This window comes from Aethalodelphis obliquidens, unplaced genomic scaffold (assembly GCF_003676395.1).
Source record: "Aethalodelphis obliquidens isolate GAN/ISIS:26980383/991018 unplaced genomic scaffold, ASM367639v1 scaffold63, whole genome shotgun sequence".
NCBI classification, from domain to species: Eukaryota; Metazoa; Chordata; class Mammalia; order Artiodactyla; family Delphinidae; genus Aethalodelphis; species Aethalodelphis obliquidens.
This window is the reverse complement of record NW_020838007.1, coordinates 442864-466467: the sequence shown is the minus strand read 5'-3', so window position 1 is coordinate 466467 and position 23604 is coordinate 442864. Positions and strand designations below refer to the sequence as shown.

General features: G+C 57.0%; 1 protein-coding gene across 5 annotated transcripts; it reads right to left on the bottom strand.

Annotated features, from left to right (window-relative positions):
* Window positions 1-4955: 4955 nt before the first annotated feature.
* Window positions 4956-22528, bottom strand: ADORA2A (adenosine A2a receptor). Of its 5 annotated transcripts, none has more exons than XM_027088809.1 (4): window positions 22281-22528; window positions 14761-14858; window positions 13166-13734; window positions 4956-6670 (listed from the first exon to the last, which is right to left on the bottom strand). In XM_027088809.1, exons 3-4 carry the CDS (start codon window positions 13486-13488, stop codon window positions 5767-5769), a joined length of 1227 nt encoding a protein of 408 aa, XP_026944610.1. In that variant the 5' UTR covers window positions 13489-13734; window positions 14761-14858; window positions 22281-22528; the 3' UTR covers window positions 4956-5766. The 5 variants fall into 5 exon arrangements, with proteins under 5 accessions (XP_026944610.1, XP_026944608.1, XP_026944609.1 ...); XM_027088807.1 differs by lacking the exon at window positions 22281-22528 and adding an exon at window positions 22042-22189; XM_027088808.1 differs by lacking the exon at window positions 22281-22528 and adding an exon at window positions 15342-18297.
* Between the last annotated feature and the right edge of the window lie 1076 nt (window positions 22529-23604).

Genomic DNA, 23604 nt, shown 5'->3' with positions numbered 1-23604 from the left:
ACTGAAGTGTTCATTGCCGTGACATGAACTGATGGTAGCTGGGTTCTCTCTTCCCACTTCTCCCTGCACATTTGCTTTTTCAAACTCAGTACAGGACTTTACACTGATCTTTGCTCAGATTTCTCTGTCCGGTGCCCCTGAGGTCATTTTGAATCCTGATTCTGTCAGCTCAGACATTTATAATATCTTCTCTGTTGCATCTTTGATAAGCCTTAACTCCCCTGGACTTGAGGTGTTAAATGTATGGGACAGGATTGGGCTGCAGACAGCAAGTGATCCATAGTCTGTGTCCCTTGCCTCAGTTGTCAGCCAGTGTCCACACCCAGCTCCCGGCCCCACAGACACCAGAGGCTTCCAGGTGCCTGGTTTAAATTCACACTTGCCATGTTTCTTTATCTCATATACCTTCCAAAGTGCTTTCACATTTATTATCTGCTTTATCTAAAAGCAGGCATGGCAGTTCAAAGAGGGGCTTGCCCACAGTCCGAGAAGAAGTCAGTGGCAAGGCCGTTTGAACCTGGTACTGACCCCCATTCAGAGCTCGGCGAAGCAGGATGGTGGTTTTAGGAGCAAGCAGAGGGATTTTTTGGCATCTCTGAATGAGGCAGGAAAGAGAGTCAAGCTGAAACCCCAGAGGTAGTCACCTGAGGATGACTGCAGAAGGCCTGGCCTGGTCTCTCTAGTCCCCCTAAAGATTCTGCAGCAGACAACAGTTGTGATGTATGTTGGGTTCTGGGCCTAAATTTTTCCAAGAGAAAACTACATAATTTTTAAAGTCCCATCTAACATTTCCAAAAATCTGAATCTAAACCAGGTTTTATTCCCCTCACTCTCCTTTCTATACCAACTAGAAAATGTGGGTGGATTGAGAAAGAACAGAAAAGAAAGATCAAAACTGTGACAACTCTCTGACAACATTTTAACTTGAAAATTGCCTGCAAATGGGTGGCATAATCCTGTGTGGGCAGATGTAAATCAGGTGCACGTCTACTCAGCTCCTTCTCCTTCACATCTCCTAACAAACACCTGGAAAACACAGCCCTGGACTTGACCGTCGGCCTTCGGAAGACTAACTCACTTCAACCTGCCTGATTCTCCAGTTGGGTGAGACCTGCTCCTCCACTGCACTACCAGAGCCTGTGTCATGCTGGTGGCCTCACCTCCTGCTGCCCCTATTGGTGGCACCTGTACACCCTGTGCACCCCCCTCCCTGCTGACCCAGGCCCAGCATCACCAGCAGGTTCTCATTAAGTGGTTGAGAGGAACAAAAAGTCAGGAGATGGGACTCCAGTTCTAGTCTGCTCCTTCCTACCCAAGCCCTCTCTGAGAGCTTACTGGTCATTAGGTGCCAGTCCAGAGGCTGATTCTGCAAAATCAATCCCTCTTTCTCCCCCCACCCCCCCGCCACACATACACACACGCTTCCCTGGGCAAGGCAGAGAAGTGTGGATGGTTCTGCACCAAGCCTTTCTTACTGGTGGGAAAAAATTCTTCGCTCAGAGGACACTGGGTCATCACACCTGTCACCTGCCTAGCCTTGTGCTGACACCCTGCCCTGGCCTCTCCCTGAGCCCAGCCCCTCTCTAAGCCTGACTAGTGGCAGGGCAGGGGGGCTTGTGGGGTAGCTCTGCTGAGTTGCCCTTTCTCCTCTGGCAAAAGAAAGGGTGGAGCCAGAGCACCTACGAAGGTGACTCTGCACCCAGGCTCTGTGTTTTGTGTGTCCAGCCTTCTCCTTTAGGGCTGTGAGTCACCTGACATTCTCCCGCCCCACTCCTGGCTCTGCAGCCTGACAGGGGCCATCCCAACAGTGACAGTTACTGCTAATGATGAGTTACAGTGCAGTGAGGGGTGCCTTAGAACAGAGGAGGGGAGGAGAGGGCTGTGGTAATCAGACATTCTGATAGAGTGCTCTCCACTTTTCAGAGCGCTTTTTCATTCCCTGAGGGAGTGACTTGCCTCACAGCAGATCTCAGGTCTCCCTAAGTTCCTTCCCCCCTAATGTAACCTCCCATCAGCAGAGGGGTGTCCCAGCATGCTCAGGAAGCGCTTTGGGAGCTTAGGGGAAGAGTGTTCACCATGGCAGCAGCCCACAGGACTGGCCGGGAGCCTGTGTGACATGAAAGGATAGGGGTGCGTTCTAGGCATAGAGTGCCATCCTGACGTGCCTTTATTTAGGCCCTGGGCATCAGGGCAGGCTGCACGGAACCATTCCTACTCCCTAAGCAGTTGGCTTCTGCGAGCCCCCGGGTTCCTGTTTCTCTACCACAGTTGCAAAGAAGGCCCACTTCCAGCTCTGGGTTATCAAGACCCAGCCCAGTAGATCCAGGGGGCAACCTCTCATTTCCTCTTACTTCCCAGGCTGCCCTTCATCCCTGAGCTGCCTTGATTTGTCTCCAGAGCTTGTGCCCTGGTCAGTATGTGCAAAACTGAGGCTGGCCCACCCCACCCACCAGGAGCCCAAACTGTTTTATGTAAGTCCTCCCAGAGGAAAGAACCTTAACACAAATGGGGAGGCTTGCAAAGGTAGGGGTCCTGTCTCTTATGGGGCGAGTGATGAGCCAGGCCGCGGCCTGAGCCAGGCCTCTGCTCACAGGCTTCCCTGGGGACCCTGGCCACAACTGCCATGGAGCGGGGCTGGGACCACCACACGGACAGGTTCTGTGATGGAACTCTTTTTTTTTTTTTGCGGTATGTGGGCCTCTCACTGTTGTGGCCTCCCCCGTTGCGGAGCACAGGCTCCGGATGCGCAGGCTCAGCGGCCATGGCTCACAGGCCCAGCCGCTCCGTGGCATGTGAGATCTTCCCAGACCGGGGCACGAACCTGTGTCCCCTGCATCGGCAAGCGGACTCTCAACCACTGCGCCACCAGGGAAGCCCTGTGATGGAACTCTTGTGCTTGGAACAGGCTTGCATGAGGCATGCGGTCCATCCCCAGCCCTTTGGGAAGAGCAAGGAGAGAGCAGAGGGGCCCTAGGACAGAGCTTTAGGGGTTAGAGCAGCCCTGGTATTGCCCCCGGCAGCTTGGCCCAGGGCAGACACGCATCTGCAGCCCCAGGGCTGGGCCAGGCCTATGTCTCACTGCTGCTGCTGCTGTTGAGGTGGGCTCTGTATGTTTGCGTGCATACACGTGTATTCTCTCATGGTCAGGGAATGACACATGCATCTGTTCATGTCTGTGTATGTGCGCTTACACATGAGCCTGGCTCACAGTGGGAGCTTGTACAGGGTGTGTGTGGTGATGGGACACTGGGCCCCCTGGGGACCCGAGGAAGCATGATCACGTGGGCCTGGGCTCCAGAGCTGGCCTACGGGCTGGTCCTGCGAGGGTCTAGGGCTCAGTTGTATCTAAAGTGTTTCCTAAGACCCTGTCCCTGTTCTTCCCCAACCCAAAGCCTGTACCAGGCCCAGCACTCAAAGCTCTGTTCCCAAGAGGCCTCAAAAAGGATGGAGAGACGATATTTCTTCTTTACCTACCTTTGTGGTTCTCTTAGTGGCCTCTTCCCACCAATTGGTCATGAGGACTGACAGCATCTGTGCCCTTGGCCGCCTCAGGCACAAAACAGGCCACTGTTCTGCCCTCAGCCTGCAGCAAGCCCAGGCCAAAGTGTGTAGGAGAGTGGAGGGAGTGGGCTGTGCGGTTGTGTCAGTGGTTCTGACCCTGACTGTCCATGAGAACCCCTGGGGAATTGCTGCTGCCTGGGTCGACCCAGCATCTCTGGGGTAAGGGCTCAGGCGTCGGCACTCTTTAGAGCGTCCTAGGTCTCTTCTGTGCAGCCAGTCCAGAGGACCTCTGATAGATATGACAGTGAAATATTGCTAAAATAAACCTGTGTTGGTTTAGGGAATACTTACATATACATCTGTCTAGTAGAAGTATTAAGATGTGCAGTGGAACAAAATGAAACCCAGGAAAGTGGTTGTTGCCAGGTGCACGAAGCAGGGTGATAATATGGGGAGGGGTTGGTTGTCATGTTTCGTTTCTTGAGCAGAGTAGTGGGAACATGGTATTATTTCATATTTTTCGGTTTGGCTGAAATAGTTCATCGTTAAGTTAATGGGAAAAAAAATCATGGATTTTTTGGTCAGATAAACCTTGGGTTTTAAGTTCACTTCTGCCATTAACTAGCTGTGTGACTGGGGCAAGTACTTAACCTCTCTGTTCAGGAGAGGTGGTTTAGTCTCTCTGTTGTTTAGTCATCTGTAAAATGGGGCTCCCAGGGCTGCGTGAGGATTACCTGTGAAGTTCTAACATTCCTGCCCGTCTTCGCCCTGAGTGTGCCTGCGAGACTTCAGACCAAGACTGGCCCTCCGGCTGGGGCACACTGCTCACTTCCCCTGGGCCTCAGACTTCTCCAGCACAGAAGGGTGGCACCCTCTCCTTAGGCAGGGGGCCCCAGAGAGAGCGTTAGAGCATGAAACACCTGTTCCTTGTACATTTCTTTGTGGGAGTAGGAGGAGGGATGACTCCAGGAGAAGGCAGTTTAGCCCCCCACCCCACCCCCTCATCATTTCTAGATCCCCTCTCAGCTGAGGGGTGGAGCAGGGCAGTGGGGAGTGAAGGAAACAGCTCTGAGAAGGTAACATAGAAGGAGACCTACAAAGGACATTAGGAAGGTAATGAGGGAGGGAGGAGCCTGGTCCCCACACTGAGGGAATGCCTAGGGCTGGATGGGTCTGTGGCTTCTGGAGGGAGAGCAGCTAGAGAAAGGGTCCCCTCCTTTCACATCCTCTTCTCACAGGAATGCAGGTTTGGGGCTGCACATGGGCATTTCCATTTTGGTGCATCCAGGCAGCCTCTTCCCTAGGAAGATGGGAGCCTGGGAGCCCCATCACGGCCCCAGGCAGGCAGGCTGTCTGCACATACGTGCACACTCTCTCACACCTGCAACACATACCCATATGTGTGTGCCAGGCCTGGCTGTGGAGTAGGGAAAGGAACTCAGACACCATTCTCATTGGACAAGCTTAAAACACAACGTGGCTCATTTTTATTGTATCTCAGAAAAAAAAAACATTCCCTTCAGAAGGAAAGGCAGTTAGATAGGGCCTCTACCTGGGCAGCTCTGAGCTCCCCAGGCTAACCCATGCTGGCCAGCCCCGGCATCCTCCCCTGCGCCCACGCTCTGGCACGGCTCCATTACAACTCGCTGTCCTCGAAGGAGACGTGCATGACAGCTCATGGCAGCGGGAGAGGGCTGCCTGGGTCTCCCTGGGCCAACTCCTGGTGCCAGGTTAGCAGCAGGGCTGAAACAGAGCCAGCAACCAGGGAGGGAAGATTAAAAGGGTTTCCTCACACTTACATTTTCTCCTGGAAAAAATAGTCAAACGCCACCTCTGAGCACAATAGCTCCTGAATCCTTGGAAAGTCTGGGGAGGGTGGTGTGTGTGTGGCAGGGGGGCCTTTTGGAACCACTCCCCAGCCTCAGGCCAGCCAACCTGCTCTGCCACAGCTGCTCTGCGGAGAGAAGGTGGCACTTCTAGGTGCTTCTGGAGTTGGGGACCAGCCCTCGCCAGCCAAGATGCTCTCGTGCTGGGGCTCTGGCCTGATGCAGGGCCTCCCAGCATGAAACATCCACTTCCTCGGACTCCAAACCCTTCCTTCTGGGCCTCATGCTGCTCCAGCCGGGGCTCCCTCCTCAGTCCAAAGTGGAAACCGGCTATGAGAAGGGTCTCCGGCACATGCACTCTTCTCTCAACGTGACTGGTTCCACCAACCAGGAAGAGAAAGATTTCCTTCCCTTAGGAAGGGGCAGACTCAGTGGTTCATCAGGACACTCCTGCTCCATCCTGGGCTTGGGGACCCTCGAGGCCCAGGGACTCTGGGCACTCTCCCTTGAGCTCCTGTCTGAGGAGCTCCACGTCTGGGAGGCCCATGTCCCGGTGGGACTCATGGGCACTCCCTCCACTCAACAGCCCCAGGGTGTAGCCATTGGGTCGCCGCTCAGGCTGGGGGGCACTGCCGTTGGCCCACACCCCGGGAGGGTGGCCATTGAGGCGGAGGCTGATCTGCTCCGCGTCGCTACTGTGAGCTGCCAGGGCCCGGGCACTGGTGCCACCTGCTTTGAAGGGCTCCCGCTGCCTCAGGATGTGGCTGCGAATGATCTTGCGGAAGGTCTGGCGGAACTCGCGGATGCGGTAGGCATAGATGAAGGGATTCACCACGGAATTGGTGTGGGAGAGGATGATGGTCAGGTACATGAGCCAGGGTGGGGCGTGGCTGCACTTGGGACAGAAGAAAGTGAAGCAGTTGATGATGTGCAGGGGCAGCCAGCAGAGGGCGAAGAGCCCCACAATGATGGCCAGTGACTTGGCAGCGTGGACCTCCTTCTGCAGCGTGGACCGGGCTCGCTCCCCCGGCAGAGGCTGGCTCTCCATCTGCTTCAGCTGTCGCCGGGCTGCCAGGAAGATCCGCAAGTAGACACCCAGCATGAGCAGCAGGGGCACCAGGACACAAGCAAAGAAGTTGTAGTACACCATGTAGTTCATGGGGACCACGTCCTCAAAGAGACAGGCCACCTGGCCCACCCTGCAGCCCTGCGAGTGGTTTCTGCCCTCCTGCTGACTGCAGTTGTTCCAGCCTAGCATGGGAGTCAGGCCGATGGCAAACGATAGCACCCAGCAGACTGCAATGATGCCCTTGGCCCTCGTGCCTGTCACCAAGCCATTGTACCTGGGGAGAGGAGACCAGCATCAGAGGCCTGGGAAACCAGGGCTTAGGAAGGGCCAAGAGTCAGAAACCCAGAGCAGCAACCTGTACCTCATCCACTGGCTGTGAGGTCTTGGACCAGTCACTTCCTGCCTCCTAGCCTCAGTATCCTCTTCTGTTCAGAGGAGGGCCAAGCCTGGCCTTTTCTCACAGGAGGTAACAGGAGAGCAGGCACCCTGGAAAGGGAGACCACTGCACGGACGTCCAGATGATTTTTGAATAGTATTACGAGTAGTCCTGGGACTTAATTAGTTTGGTTTGAAGGAATTAGTAAGTGATTCTGGGGGGGTGAGGAGGGGAGAAGTTATAACCTCCATGTTGATCTCAGTCGATGCTACAGTGGGTGTCCCTTTATTTAGCGTGGGAACGGGTCAGGAGGGTACTCGCTGGCTGGGAACCAAACCAGCCAGATCAAACCTGTAGGTGGTTCACATCTCTTATGCTTATGCTCTTCCTTCCCCACTTGACTTAGGGTCTCCAGAAGCCCCTAAGGAGAGGTGGGACAGGTGGGAAAAGGAGGGGTGGAGGTCCCGGGCCAAATGAGATACCCCCTCTCCCCTCCAAATTCACCCACAGCCCTCTGGAGAGAGATGAGATCAGTATGTCTTAACATTTATATAAGCCTTAACATTCAAGAGGAAAGAGTTGCATGAGATTCTAAGGTCCAGAGAGGAGAAGTAGTCTGCCCCAAATCACTCAGTACTCTAGAGCACCAGACTCAGTTCCAGACTCGGGGAGTGGCCTGATCTGCTGGCTCAGAAGCTGACCTCAGGCCAACAAAAAAGGGTGGTATCGTTTTTATTAAAAGAAAGAGCAATCAAAAAATCATCTCCCTGACTGAGGAAGGTGACCTCAGTTATCTCTGAGGGATGACTTTGCATTTAACGGTTTTGATTCCGGCAACACAGACTGCCTTCCTCTGTACCTAGTAAACCCTACCCATCCTTTCTAAGTTCAGGTTAGATAGATCTCAGAGAAGTTTACTACCCAAGCTCAACTAATCCCTACCCAATCTGGGCTCCCAAGGCTGGGGGCCCCTTGGGTCTCTATATCCATCGCTGCATTACCATCACTGAGACAGGACATAGTAGGTGTCAAGGAAAAACATGCTTAATTCTGGAGCTGGAAGTATCCATAGAAACTAGTCCATGGGGTAGCAAACACAGGGGCCTAGAGGTTACAAATATGTGAGGCAGGCAGGCTGGTGGGTATTTACCCTGTGTGCAGGAGGCAGCTGATACCACTCAGCCATCCCCTCCCCCACCCCCACCATTTAAACTTGCCCAGTGCTGCCAGATCTCAGGAGGGTCTGGGAGCTGATTTTTCTGGGTAAAACCTCCCATGGTTTAAATTTTGTCAACTGATTCAAATTAAGGGGAAAAAACCCACGGTGGCCTCTGACCTCTAGTCTATTCCAACCCTCTCGTTTTATAGGTAAAGAAACTGAGGCCCAAGGAGAGGAATGGACTTGCCTGGACATTCCAGGAATCCAGAGGCAACTCGGGCCAAGGTAACTTCCTCATTTCTGAACCCAAACAGTAACCTAGCAGGACCGTTCTCCCGAGCTCTGCAGCCCCATTCACTGGGGGCTTGGGTGCCTGCAGCAGGAAGAGGGTCATGGACTTGCCCATTTCTGTCAAGCCACAGAGAGCCTATACTGCCCTATTTCCTGTTCTGGAGCTTCAAACGTGAGGTCACAGGTTTTTTTTTTCCCATTTATTACTTATATAGCACTTGCTCTGTGCCAGGCACTGTTTTTAGTACTGTACAAATAGTAATTTATATGATCTGATTGAATAAGAGGTTATTTTAATTTTTTAAATATTTATTTATGTGTTTGGCTGCACTGGGTCTTAGTTGCAGCATGTGGCATCTTCATCGTGGCACGTGGGCCCTTAGTTGTGGCATGTGGGATCTAGTTCCCTGACCAGGGATCGAACCTGAGCCCCCTGCATTGTGAGCTCGGAGTCTTAACCGCTGGGCACCAGGGAAGTCCCAGGAGGCTATTTTAATGTTGATATTTTTCTGAAGAAAAGCATATTCCCTCTGGGTTCTAGCGATGGTGCATTCTTGTTTAGCCATGTTGTCACTGCCTCTCTGAGCCTCAGTTTCCCTATCTGTAAAATGGGACTAAGAATCTGGGGCTTGTGAGCACTGTCCCATGAGGGCAGATTGTAGAATTGTTGGGTGAAAATTATAGGGAGATGGATTGTGGCTCAGGGTAAATGAGCTATTCACAGGAGAAATGGACTGCCTCAGGCAGTGGTGAAGCTCCTGTCATTTGAGGCAGTCAAGCAGAAGCAAGCAGTAATAGGGATGGTGTAGAAGATCCTGGAGGCCACCTGCTTTGGGGATTTTCAAATTGTTCTCCAGCAGCAACCCTTCTCACCTGCATTCCCAGGCAATCACAGAATTGGAGCTGCCGAGGAAGAGAGGAGGCTTAATAATATTCACTGAATGAATGAACTGGGGGGGAAGCCAGGGCCCAGCCTGAAGGCTTCTGGGGACACGGTTTGAAAATTCCTGTTTTGTCCACTTGTCTACATTTAGATGAGGAAACCTAGGAGAGGAAGTCTGCCACTGCATTCTGAAAAGAAAGCTCCTCCTGTCCTGGGGACAGAAACAGAAACACATTGATAGCACTTGTCTCTGTATGCAAAGGATGTCTGGAAGGATTCCCAACACCGCCTTCCAGGAAGGGAGCTGAGGTGGGGCAAGGGGGACAATTCTTTACCATATATGCTTTTGTTCTTTTTTGATGTTGTAATACATGCAGGTATTATTTATTTTAAAAAGATACCAAACAGATTAATTTTGTTATTCGAAAGAAAGCCTCTTAGGCTTAGAGCCCTGGACCCAGGCTCCCAGGGGACTGGATCAACATTAGGGCCCAGATGGAACCATGGCCAAGCCACAGCCTGGCCCAGCAGCATCTCCCATCCCCTGAGCTGTGTCTGTGACTAAGGCAGTCACATCTTGCCCTCCTGGGCCTCAGACATAGACTGCCTGCCTGGTGGAGGGGGTGCCAAGGCCATCCAGGGTCATGCTCTGCTGTTCTGGGGAGCCCAGAAGTGTCATAGGAAGCCAGTGCCAGAACCACAGCCCCCGCGTTTAGAGGTGTTTCTGCATCCCTATGTCCTCCAGCTCACAGGCTGCCCCTTCCTGGGGGCTCCCCATTACTTACATTGGGGGCTTACCCTATGATCCAATAGTACCCCCCACAATTCAGGTTAGGGCTTCCCGTGCATTTGCCCTTCAGTCAGAAGGCGGAGCTTTCCTAAGTTGTCCAAAGGAGCCACTGACCTACAGCTAAAACCCAAACTCCCTCCCAAGCATGGGAAGGCCTGAGCCAGCCTCACAGCCTCCCTGTAGGCCTGTTCTCCTCTCTGTCACCTCTCCCTGGCCCAGAGCCCACATGCTTATTCCTTCCCTGTGGCCTTTGTCCAGGCTTGGCCCCCTTCTGTTACCCCTTTCCCCACACACGCCAATGCCCATTCCAACGCATCCCCAGCAACCCATGGCGTCACCTCCTGCAGGGAGTCCTCTCTCCCAATCCTGCCCCCTTAGAAGCCAGGGTACTCAGGTTTTGTTCCCTGGGGCAGTTCACCACACAGGACTCTGCTGCCCCATACGAAGGCCTGTTCCCGAAGGGAGAGAGCAGTCAGAAGGGGCTAAAGTGAGAGATGGGAGACAAGGGGTGTGGAATTCCCCTGGGGAAAGAAAGCCTTTGTCACCCTGGGAATTCTGTCCTCTGGGGACATGGAGAGCTCCCATCCCTGCCTCTGTCCAGGCCCTGCCCTAGCCCAGTAGGGTCTGTGCACTTGGGAAGGAGCACATAAGATTTTTCTGAAACTGAATTCTTTTTTAAAAAAAAGAAAAATTAATGGTGAACGGTGCAGGCCTGGAGCTAGGCATCCAGAGCATCGGTCAGAGGCTGGACTTCAGGTTAGCCAAATGGACTTACTGAGTGGATCAGGAAACAGCACACAGGAGAGACTGGATTCCAGCTGGAAGGGGACAGAGGAAGGGGGGCAGGAATGGGCACCCTGAGCCAGGCAGCAGTCCCAGAGCTGCCCCGGGTTACCATCTGCCTCCATCTAGTCCCCACTCATGCCCAGCTTGCTCTCAGGAGCCCCACACGGACAACTTTACACACCTCGTTCTCCCAGCCCTCGCCAGCCCAGTACCCTTGAGGAAGAGGAAAGTGGAGGGACCCAAGGGGACCTGGAGCAGGGTGAAGGGCCCTGGAGTCCCCGCGTCCGGAGACACTTTTCCGTCTCTGGCTCTGGCCTCCCCACGAGTAACAGGAGGGTCATAACATCCTCCCGGCCACAATGCCGGCCGAGAAGATCAAAGGAGACGCTGAGCCAACATCCTCTGGCAAACGTGGAGCTCTCTGCCCCAAGCAGGGTTGAGCATCATCACCACCGTCATCCCATTGGCTCCCTAACCCAAGACAGCCAGGCTGACCCTTCTAAGCCCTATCAAGTGGAGCTCAAATGGCCAAGGTCTGGGTGGAACTAGGTCCTGCTCTGGAAGACTGTGGGAGTTGGGCAGGCAGATGGGGTTGGGAGGGGGGGCCAGGTCCATAGCTCTGAACCTCCAGCAGCTTCAGAAAGACCTGAATCTCCATCCACCCCACCCTGCCATCCTTCCTCAGGGACCCATCACTCCAGTCCACTCACTGGGCCCTCAGAACACCTTTGTGAGCTCAGAGGGATAGAGACCTGGCCCCTTTTATAGATGAAAAATGGGCCCAGAGAGAGACAGCTGACTTTCCACAGTCACACAGCGCGTCCCATCCTCTTGCATCAGGGAGGATGGGACTTTTGACTCTTGAAAAACAGAGACAAGAAAAAGAAGCCAAGGAAGGCCCTTTAGATTGAGACCAGCAGCTCTGATCTCTCCCTCGAATCTACTGCTCCTTGAATCAGGGAAGAAATTGAGAACGACACCTCTGCTCCCCACTGAACATTCTGCCAGGGCCGGCCCGGCCCAGCCCACACTGGCCTGGCCCCGAAGTGGACACCAATCAATCAGCCTGGGAGCCCTAAGGCCTCTGTGTCCTGGTCGAGCCTGGACTCTGGCTCTGCCTGTTTAGGCTGGTCCTCTATTAGGACCAGCCAGAGTCCCCTTTTCTTTTGACAAGGGTCCTAGGCTGTCCCGACACAAAGTATTCTGGGAGGGCCACACGGGGCCCAGGCTCCTTCCTTCATTTAAGCAGCATGATGAGGGTGTCTGCTTTTCCCTTAGAGCCCAGGTGGCCCAGGTTCTGGGAGACAGGGGCCACCCTATGACCAGCTCCCAAAGACTGAAGTCACCGAGGGTGGCAGTCATGTTTCTTCCCAGGCCCAGTCCTGACTGTGCTACCAACTCATTGCGTAGCCCTGGGGGCTGACTCCCTTCTCTGAGCCTCATCTTTCCATCCATAAGATGAGAGGAAATGACCTCTAAGGGTGCCCCTGGGTTTGACACTCTATATTTCCATTTGCTCATTGAGCCTGTTCCCTGTCCTGGCTGGGGCACCCTCAGCCCAGCGTGGGGCTGGTGGGACTACTCTGGTTCAGAGAATTCGCCACTGGATGGGGGCACACCATCCTCTGAGACCTCCCTCAGGGCCTGCAGCCATCTAGGCTGTGGAACCCAGCTCCAGGGTGGAGGGGCGAGGAGGTGGGGCAGAAGGCCCCCAGGCTGGCCCCCAGGTGGGGAGGGACACTTACTAGCCCTGTCCACGGGTCGGTGGTGGTAGGTGGAGGCTGTCTTTAAGTGAACTCAGCCTCAGGGAAAGTCTTTGTTTACACAATACATGGCTGAAGTCATTTCACAAAAGTTTCACCATAAAAACCCCCATCCACCAGCGTCCGTCCCCCATGAACACTTGGTGACTGAGCAGCACAGAATTTGCATAGAGGTCCAAGTGACTCACGAAGGCATTTGACCAAGTCACTTCCCCTCTCTGGGTCATTTTCCTAATGTGCAAGCTGCAGGGCAGCCTGGAGGAGCTGGAGGAAGGCAGGCGGGTAGGTGGGCGGGATTCTAGCTCTCAGGTCCTGTGGTTTCCCGTGGTGCCCACCCTGCCCCACTGTCATGCTGTGTGAAGAACGCCCCAGATGCACCCACCTAGGCCTGGGCTGCACACATCTGCCAATAGCCAAAACACGGCAGCCTCACCCATGTAGCCCAGGGGAGCCTGGGAAGGACCAGCCTGCCCTGTGCCCACAGGGATCAGCTGGTGTGGCACAAGTGCTGGCCATGTGCCAAGCCCTGGGCAGCCCCAGACTGAGCCCCATGGCCCTGTCCTCAGCTCAACACACTGACCCCAGACCAAATCCTGACCCCAAGTTCACCCTGACCCCTGGTTCACTCTGATCCTGGCACAGACCAGACCCTGACACAGGGAGCTTTTTCACAGATGTGGCCCCCAGCATGAGGTGTACCAGGGAAGAGAACGTGGCTCACCGGAGTGGGATGCGGATGGCGATGTAGCGGTCAATGGCGATGGCCAGGAGGCTGAAGATGGAACTCTGCGTGAGGACTAGCACGAAGCAGGCGAAGAAGAGGCAGCTGTGGCAGGCGGCACAGAACCCCGTGCTGATGGTTATGGCAAAAGGGATGGCAAGGACCCCCACGGCGATGTCGGCTGCCGCCAGGGATACCACAAAGTAGTTGGTGACGTTCTGCAGATTGCTGTTCAGCCACACAGCCCAGCACACCAGCACGTTGCCCAGGATGGCCAGCACGGCAATGGCCAGCTCCACCATGATGTACACCGAGGAGCCCATGTTGGGCACAGCTGCAGATGGGCAGGGTCAGCAAGGACGCAGGCCAGGCCAGCTCACGGTCCATAGCTGCAGCACAGCTGGCCTGCCCAGGCCCTGAGCCCCTTCACAGGAGCCAGGAGCGTCCCTGCCGTTGGGGGGGCCCCCCAAGGGCTTTTCACAGCCAACTCCGAGTCTTCAGAAACCAGGCCCTCTCCAGGGGCTCTGGCGGCATCTTGGCTCAGCTTAGCTTCAGAGTTCCTGTGGTACCTGCCAAGGGAGAAGCCACGTGAGGAGGTGGACCACTGGCAGGGGCACAGCTGAAGATTCCCAGGGGCAGCCCTCAGCCCCGGTTCCCCAACGCCCTCCCCACAGGCCAGGCATCAGCCTGAGGACGACCTACCGTGCCCTGCCTCTCCCACCTGAAACAGAGGGCCAGGGATCAACCCCAGTCTGTTTTTCTTCCAGAGGAGCCGAGAACTTTCAGAGTTGAGTCACTTGTGTTGGCCCCCAGGCTTAGCTTCTCAAGCCTTCTGGGCAGCTCTGCCAGTTTCCTGGATCCCTGAGCTCACCACTACCCCATGACCCTCCCTCCTGGAAAGGCCTCCTTAACCCCTGGATCTCCCAGGGCCACCCACCTTCTCTCTCAGCCAGCTTCAGTCTGCTCCATCCCCCTGAGAGCGCTCCCCGGGGACTACCAGCACCTACCTATGCTGCCTGCATAAGGAACAGGCCCAGAGACCCCAGAGCTCTGATGTGGGAGGATCTGGTGGCCCTCTGGTCCTGTCTCCCACTGCTGGCAGGTAAGCCCTCTTGCCCTCACTGGTGGTGCTGCACAGAGTGTTGGAGCAGGCACAAAGGGAGCCCGCCCCTCAGCAGCCCCCGCCAGCTGACTGCACATCTGGGAGGGGCGGCCGCCTCGCCTCCCCCCTCACTCCCTCCTCCCACACCTGCTCCCCAGCCTGGCTGGTGCGCTCAGCCAGGCTTGCCTGGGGACTGCGGGCAACAATGTTCTTCCTTTCTGGGCCTCAGTTTCCCCACTGATACAGTGGGGAGGTTGGACCCCAGTAGCCTCTGGGGGCCATTTCAGCTCTCACCCATGATTCTATGAGAAGGGAGTGAACACATTTGAAAGGGCTCCCCCAGTCAAAATGTCATAGAAATGTAAAGAATTAGTGACACCCAGTAGAAGCAAACCCCCAGGGATCCCCCTTGAGCTTGTGAAACAGTCTCTATCGCCCCTGCCAGTCCAGGGGCCTCTCCCCATCACCTCTACCTCCCCCTTGTCACACTCACGTGTGCTGCCCAGCAGTGTCCTTCATGCCAAATCCACCCCCTCCTGCAGTCCTGGGCTTTCATGGTCCAGGTGCACATGGATAGTGGCTGCCGCCTGCCTGGGAACAAAAAGCCTGAAGCTGCCTTTCAGGCCCACGTGTGGGCTCGGGGTTGCATCCCCCCTCTCTCTTCCAGGATACGAGGGATCAAGAGGACTGGCAACCTTGGGAGAAGTTTGCTTATTGTCCCTGCCTGTATTCCAAGGGCCAGGCTCCCCCCACCCTGTCCAGGAGGTGATTTAGAGCTGCAATAAATGACCCCAAGTTTCCTTCTAACTCCGATCTACCTCAGGTGGCAGGAGCTGGGTGGGCACGGAGAGGTACAACAGAGAGGCGTCCCCCATGCCCACTGGGAGGCTTGGAGGGGAGTGCCCAGCCCCAGGAAGCCGGAAAGAGAAGAGGAGGCCGAGCTCCTGAGAACCCAAGGGGTTCCTGCAGCCCACGTCTTCTCCCAGGCCTGGCAGGAGCCTGCCTCCAAGGGGCCATGGACAAGTCCCACCGAGCCCCTGCTGTGCACAGGGCATTTGCCAGCCAGCTACTTACAAAGCATGTCACTGGCGGAGGTAGGGCAGACCAAGTCTCCTGGTGCCAACTCTGGCCACACAGTGTCCCTTGGTGTTCCCGGCCTGCAGCCCAGAGTAGCATTCACCAGGGGCACCCTGACTGCAGAGGCTATGTGTCCAGTGTCTCGTCCTTGTTCTGCAGGAGTGAAGTGACAGCCCCAGAGCTGCCTCCCATCTGGGGGCCTCCCAGGTTCAGCACCACCAGCAGCGGGCCACTGTCCAGTCAGGCCCAGCAAGCCCCAGGGACCCTGCCTCCTACCACCAGTGAGCCACCCATCCACCTTCCTGGCCTCCGGACAACCCCCTGCCATCCTTCTTACCCTGGCCTCAGCCTCTCCTGGGGAATCTGCATTGACAGAGACACAGCCTCTCCCAGTCCAACCAGCCCAGGCTAGAAACCTGACCTGGCCCTAGGCCATCATCCAGATTCAGAGGGTGCTTCCCAGGGTCAGATAAGGTGGGGCCACCAGTGATCCACCTGACCCAGATAAGTACCACGTTTTTGTGGAGCTGAACGTGGGCTGTCTGGCCCCACTGCCTGGAGCCCTACTGATGGGGTCACATCATTAGCATCTGCCCTGGATGTTGGGCTGACTCCATGTGGGCTGGTATGCCCAGCATAGAAGGGTGTTTGGGGACCCTAACCCAAGCCCTCTGTTTGGTGAGGTTCTCCTGGCAGACTCGGGACCCCTAAATCCTTGGGGCTTCCCCATCACCTTCTGTACTGTGGGCTCTCAGGCCTCACAGCACCTGGTACCAGCACCCTTCCTGACTAAGCTGAAGGCACCTTCCTACTGTCTGGCAAGCCTTGGGTACCTTCCCAGTCTCACTGGATACAACAGACCCTCCAGCCCAGGTCAGCCCTGCAAGGAGCCAGACACACCCCTGCCAGCTGGGTCTGGAAGGCTGCCTCCCTGCACACTGGGCTCCCCATCAGCCTTCTACAGCTTTCCTGCAGGCCCTCCAGCAGCTACCAGCACATCCCGGGTTGAAGCTTGCCTGGCCACACAGGCAACCTGGTTATCTGCCAGACTAGAATCTCCCAGCCCCAAGCAGAGCACATCAGTGGAGCCCAGGGCACCGCGGGGTGAGCAGGGCACGGAGGTAGCTGGGAGGAGGTTGAAGCTTCCCAGCTGTCAGACCGCAAATCAGCCCAGGGTTGGGGGTGCCCTAACTTGGGGCCTTTGCCAGAGTTTTGTAGTAAAATGCTCCCATGATGGCCTGTTTTAAGGTACTAATGAGTCACTGACAGGAACTGGGAATCAACGTACACAGTCAGCTGGGGAAAACAAGGCTCCAGCCACCACTGAGCCACCAAGCCCTGTGCTCTCCCAGGGCCCACCTGCCTGGACTCCACTCCAGACCCTCTACAATAGTTTCCACGGCCTGCTTGGGAGCTCAGGAAATGAGGGTGCAGAGGTCTGTGGGTCATCTGTGTTCTCACTGGCTGGCCCCATGAACTTCACTCTACAGATGAGGAAGCTAAGGCTCAAAGAGGCTAATGCCCTCCCAGCTTTACCATGAGCATAAAAGGGTGGAACAGAGCTGGGGGAATGCCCATGAAAAACAGCAGCAGCAAGATTTCCTAGGGCCTCCTGGCCCCTCTCTGCTTTCCTCCCTTCAGAGGCCTCCTAGAGCAAGAGTGACAGGAAGGTTGGAGGCCCAGGAGGAGGGGGCTGGGGGCGGGGCCAGGATCTGGCAATTTCCTGTTCCTCTCTGTTGGCTCTAATTAATCCTTGAGTCATCTGTTGCTAGCCAAGAGGGGAAATGAAATATTAATAATGTAATATTTCCTTGTGATTGTCCCTTATTGGGGACAGGGCAGAGGGCAGAAGCCATCCCATACAGATCAGAGTTACATGCTGGGGAAGGTGCATGATAAGCCTCAAAAGGACAAACCCACAGGATTCCCCAGCAGTTAGACTCAAAACTGCTGCTGCTTCCCGCCTTTCTCCTTACCCTCACCAGTCTGGCCAATTTAATTAAAACTCCATTTAATCAAACCCGCACATTTCCTGGCTCCTTGTACATCAGACTAGCAAGGCTTTCTGTACACATGCCCACATGGTGGCTGTACCCCCCAGAGCCCGGTGGATAGAAGTGCCCGCCAACTTCCAGGCAGGACCCTGCACACCTGCTCCTGAGTGCAGCTAAGGGCAATGTACCAAGGCCAGCCTAGCGCCTTGTGCCTGTTGCAGCCACACTGGGCCTGTTCCTGGGTTCCAGAATCCCAGCCTGAGAATCCTCCACTACTTTCTCACAGCAGATGTTTCCAAGTACCTACTCTGTGCCAGGCAGCATCCCAGCTGCTACAGCACAGGGAGCTTTGTGCCACCTGCTGCTGAGCCTGACCCCAACAGGCCCTGAGCCCACAGTGGGGGGCCTTAAGGCAGAGTTGTCCCAGGAGACTGTCCTGAGAGCTGGCTACTACCCAGGTGTGCAGGTCACTCCCCACTTCCAAGACCTCAATATAGAGATTAATTCATTCCAGAGATGAAGATAATATAGTAATCTAATAATTTTCAAAGACATTTAGGATCTTCAAAGAGATAAAGGAGTAGTATCCATAAACAAGAATGAGAATTATTGGCAGAACCAAAACAAGAACAGGCAAATATGAACGAGAAATAATATAAAAATCCTGGAAATGAAAAACAGAAGGATTGAGGAGAACACAATTGATGTGTTGTCATGTGCATACAGTTTGAGGAGACAGTTGGGGATCTGAAGACCGCACTGTGGAATTCTCACCCAAAGCTCAGAGCAGGTAGTTGAAAGAAATGGAAGGTAGACTGAGCAGCACCACCTCAGTGGGAAGGGAACTCAGTGGGAGAGTGGAGAGGTCAACAAGCAAAGGAGAACTAGCTGGACAGGCAGCTCAGCTCTGCCCCAACCACAAGCTCTCCAGTGGCCTTTAGAGTGGCCCAGGCCTGGGCACAAGACTCCCAAACCCCAGGCCCCTGGGACCGGCCAGGCCCCTCTCCGAACCCATCAATGAGAGCAGGGCCATCTCCAGTGTTGCCTGGAGGTGAGCATCCTCTGTATCATGGCACATCTTCCCTCCCTCTCTCCCTCCCTGCAGGGTTGCTAGCAGCTCCAACTTCAGGAACCTTGTGAGGGCTGGGCCCCAGGTACCCTGGCAGGCACCAGTGGTGTCCCTTCCCCCACGGCCCCTGGGGTGTGCAGCTGCTGCTTTCAGAGCCTGGGGGCAGGATGTGGGCAGGACTGGGGCTGAGAGCCTACTCCCTGCACTGAGCCCAGCCCCCAGAGCAGCTTCCACATCAGCAACGCCTGGAGCCGCAGGGCCTTTCTCCCTGCTGGGGGCCCAGAATCCCCCTTCCACACCCTCGTGTCCAGGCCAGATGCCAGAGAGGCCACAGGCCCTGCCTCTTCCCAGCCTGACGTGGCCACTCACCCCCATGGGCTGCCTCACCTGACTCCCCCCTCCAAGGGGCCACTCCACACACAAAGTGCTACGTGCCCACCCTGTGTTGCAAGGAACCCAGATGGGGTCCCACTCCTGCTCCATCCCACACTCCCTGAGACCCTGAGCAAGAGGCTTCCCCTCTGGTACAGCAGGCCACAGTGAGACAACCTCCTCACCCACATGGCTCAGCAGCCACACCTCTCAAGTGAATCTTCTACTGGCATGACGACAGGCACTACCATGCCTGAAGAGGTCAAGATGGGGGGGGGGGCTTCTAAATGGCCCTGAGAACATAGACCCTAGTGGGCCTGGGGTGGGACCCTGACAGAAGGCTGGCCTGCTGAAGGGGCAGTGCCAGGTGCACAGCCTCAGGAGCTCCCAGAGGGTGGGTATGCTGAGGATGGGAGGAAGGCAGACCCACTTCTGGGGTCCCTGGGATGAAGATGTGATGATGCAGCCCTGGAGGCTGAAAGGAGAGAGCAAGAGGGTCAGCCAGACCAACTCCAGCACGGCCCTGCCACTGCTCCCTGGTCACTCAGTGGCCTCTGGTACCTGGCTTACGGTTTGCAGAGGCCACTGAGGGGCCAGAGGTGAATGCTCTGTGACAGATGGGCAGACACATACCAGCCCTGGGGGCCTCTGGGCAGAAACCATTACCCTGACAGCAGGGAGGCACCAGAGTGGCACTGACTGCCTCTCCATGGCGCACCAAGGCAGCCTTTCTTCCAGGTGACAGCTGGGCTGACGCGAGCAGCAGCAGAGGTGGGAACTGCAGAAAGACCCTGCCCAGCAACTTCTGAAACAAGCTTGTCCTATGGAAGGGGTTGTGGGCCAGAGGAGTCTGGAAGGGCTCTCAGGGGAGGGGGTATTCATGCTGGATTTGAAGGGTCAGGGAAGAGAGGAAAGGAGATTCCAGGCAAAGGCAACAGTCTGTGCAAGGCCCAGAAGCATGCCAGAGAAGGCCTGCGGGGGTCCTGGAAAGCTGAAGCCTCCTGCCTTCCCTCCCCCATCTCCCCCATCCACCATCCTGCTCCCCCAGCTAGAGTGAGGGCAGCTGAGCTTCTCCAGTCCCCATCAGGAGTCAGGATCCCATGGCTTCCACACTGTAGGGGCCCCTTGCATGATTCTGTGGGCAAGGGCTGGGGGACCTCTGCCACTAAACTGCTCCTTCCCACCACTCAGAGCTCCCAGCCCTGTCCGGGAGGTGAGCAGTCTCTTGCGAGGGCTCCCTGCATCCCAGCTCTGAACTCCTGCCATTCCTCACTTCCCTTCCCCCATCTGGGCCCAGCACAGACTTCCAGGGGCCCACCCTTAGCACCGCACTCCCACTGCTCCCTTCAGCCTCCAGACCATGGGGCAAACCCTCCCTTCTGTGGCCGCCAACATTTCCCAGGCCCAGATCCTTCCCTAGGGGCCGGAGCTCATCCTTTTGTCAACTTAGCACCTGACACCAGTGATCTCCTCAGGGTCCCCTGACACACACACCAAAACAACTTCTCAGCCCATCCTTCAAGCCCTTGCCTTCCCTCAGGCTGTGCTCACCTTGGCTCTCATGTGTACACATCTTTCAGCAGACAGGACTGACCCCCACAAGACACTTGGGGTGGCAGTTCCAGCTCACTCAGAGTCAGGTGGCTCAGGAGTCAGGCAGGTTAAACGGGAGCAGGAGTTGCTGAGGGATTTCAGGTCACTGCTGAGGGCCACCAGGCGCTGTGGTCCTACACAGCAGACCTAGAGGCCCTACATTTTGCAGGGTGTGATGCCAGGTGCTTGCTCCCAATCCAACTCCAGTCCACATGTCCCTCGGCCAACAGCGATCTCTTGTGGTGTCCCCCCCAACCCCATAAGGCTAAGAGCCTCCCCCCCAGGTTCCCAAGCTCAAGCACAGATCCCAATCTGTCCCCCACAACCAATGCCTGTCTCTCATTTACTCTCCACCGCAACCCTCGTTAAGCATTGCTTGCACCATCAGGCTTATTTTACAGATGAGAAGGCAGGTTTGCTGGGGCAATGACTGGCCCAGGGCTGCTCAGCAAGTGAATCAAGACTAGAACCCAGGTTTGGGCATGGAAGTCTCTGGGCCGTTGGGTTGCCTCTGAAGCCAGCCATTGCCCTCTTAGGCTGTGGATTCCTGGGGGCAGGACCAGTGTGTGGTCAGAGACCTGCACTTCCCAGGCCAGTGTGAGGAAGGCAACACACACGTCCACCAAAACCCACCTGGCCCAAAGCCTGTCTCCTGCCAGCCATGTCTGGGCTGCCCTCAGCCTCCCTGAGGCGATGAACAGAGAAGCCAGCTTAGCCCAGAATCTGGTCTGCAATGAGGGGATAGGGAGGGAGGGGCAGTGGCCCAAGAGACACCAGGACCTGGGAGAGCCAGGGAAACCCTAAAGGGCAAGAGTAGAGCAAGGAGGTGTGGACAAGCCTCAGCGAGGAGCTCCCGCCATGGACCAGAACCTGGGAGGGGGCCTGGCCCATAGGGCAGAGCCTTTCCAGCCCATCCAAGGCATCTAGGACCAGACCCCGCAGGACTAAGGAGGCAGCCCCTGATGCCACACAGCCTCCCTAGCCCACTGTGCTCCCAAGAACTCTCCATCATGGGCCCCAGGACCAGGACACGCAGGGGCAGCCCTAGCGGCATAGAGGTGACATGGATTGTCTTCTGAGGGTGCAGAGGCTGGGAGTCGATGGAAGCTGGATAGCAGAGGCCAAGGAGAGGGCAGCCTGAGCTCCAGGTGGGAAAGGAGCACAGGCCTGTGGGTGGAAGCGGGCCTAGGTGCCGCCTGAGATGGGGAGGGAGAACCGGCACAAGGGGCCGCCCTAGTCCTCCCCCAGGGGTCAGCTCCAGTCCAGAGAAAAGGGGGTGGGGACTTCTCTCTTCTCTTTTCTCCCCTGCGGAGCCCTCGGCCTCCGCCTTCCTCCCATTGTACAGTCGGGGAAATTGAAGTCTAAAGCGCGGTGGCCGCGCCCGCAACGCAGACATCTCTGCTCCGCTGGCCCCGGCCCCTCCTTGATCCCCTGGGCATCCCGCGCCAAGTCCCTCGGGGGCCGCCACCATTCCCGCAATTCCTACGTCGGCTCAGGGCAGCCCGGCGGACGGCCAGGACAGTCCGAGGCGCGCCCCCAACCCCGGCCTCTCCTGGGACCCCTAAGTCCGGTTCCCGCCACCAATGCCCACTGGACGCGCCCGCGCTCGGCCGGCGTTCGACTCCCCCTTTCTCGCTGCGCCCCAGGCGCTCGGACGCCGTCTGCTCACCCAGCTTCCCGGGAACACCTGGACGTTCGGCAGCTCCACCTGTGGAAGTTCTCGTCTGCGGGGTCCGGCCCGCCTGCTCAGGCCGGCCTCTGCCTCGAGCCCAGCCAGGCCAGGGCGCGCCCCGAGGGCTCATAGAGTACCCGGGCGGCCCGTGGCCCAGAACGCACCGGCGAGGTTCCCGCCCCTGCCGCTGGGGCCGCGCTCTCTCGCCCCTTCCCCTCCCCGCTTACCCTGCGCACCTTCCGGTCCATTTCAGGGTGGCCCAGAGGGTCTGCGCACCGTCCCCCGACCGGGCTTAGGGCGACAGCCGCACTCGAGCCGCCCCTGCACCCGCTGTTCCCGCCGCCGCCGCGGGCAGGGCTCGGACCCCGGCCCACGAACTCGCTCTCAGGTCGGCGGGAAGAGACGGAGCGGCGGGGCACCTGAGGAGGGGACCCGCGCCTCCCGCCCCCCAGTCCAGCAGCCTCCGACGGCCCCACGCTGCCCGGCCGCCCGCCCGGGACCCTGGGGACCCCGGACGCGGGACCCCACTGACCTGCTGCTAGCGCGCCGGCTCCCGCCGTCTCGGCGGCCGCTGGGTCTCCAGCTCCGGCCGCGCCGCCCGCGGGCGCCCCCTGCAGGGCGGCTTCCAGACCCGCGCGGTTCTCGCTCCGCCCCGCTGCGTGGGGAAACCGAGGCCAGGTGGCCCCGCCAGGGCGGCCAGCCCACAAGTCCGGCTGATGCCCGCCTCCCGCTCCGGCGCGCCCTCGCAGCTCTCGCGTCCGTTCAGGCCACTTCCCTCCGGACCACACCCCCTCCCCTTCGATGATTCTCTCACCCCTGGGTCCCAGAGCCACACTCCCTCCCCTCCTCCAAGAAGCCCCAGGCTGCCCCTGCCGCTTGGGTCCTCCCGGAGCCCTGCTGTCCCTCATCATCGGAGCTGAGTGGTCGGTACCCCTGTGTCATCCCGGGAAGCGTCCTGTGCCTGCTTCTCCTCAAATCTTTCCATGGATCCCCCAGTTCCTGAAGGAGAAAATTCGGCCTCATACCAGGGACCTCAGGGACACGCCTGCTAGTCCGGTCCACAGCCTTGCTCTCCCTCCCTAAGTCTGGTCCTGCGCTGCTGGGGGTGGAGGGTTGGTACCTCAGCTCAAAGATGCCTCTAAGAAGTCAGCCCCAATTCCAGTGATCCCTCCAAGGACTCCTCAGCTCCGGTGCCTGGTCAGGTCCTTCCCCCTCCCCAACTGCTCTGAGCAAAGAGAGGAGTCACCTTCTGCATCCCTGACTAACCTGGAATCTCAGACCCTTGCGCTGGGATTTCATCTTCCTCCCACCCCACAGATCCATGTTGTGGTGATTCCAAATTGGAGACGACCTCACATCCATCCAGCCCCAGTCCACCTTCAGACCCTTGAATCTGGACAGAAGTGGAGTAACCCCAGTCCTGTGCACAGCAGGACGAGCTGCTCAGAGGCCAGGGTGTTGGTGGCCAAGGGTTTGCAGGAACCTTGCATTCTCAAACCTCCTGGGACCAGCAGGGTCACGGTGGGGTGGGGTGGGGCAGAGAGGGGGTGTTGCTGGCCC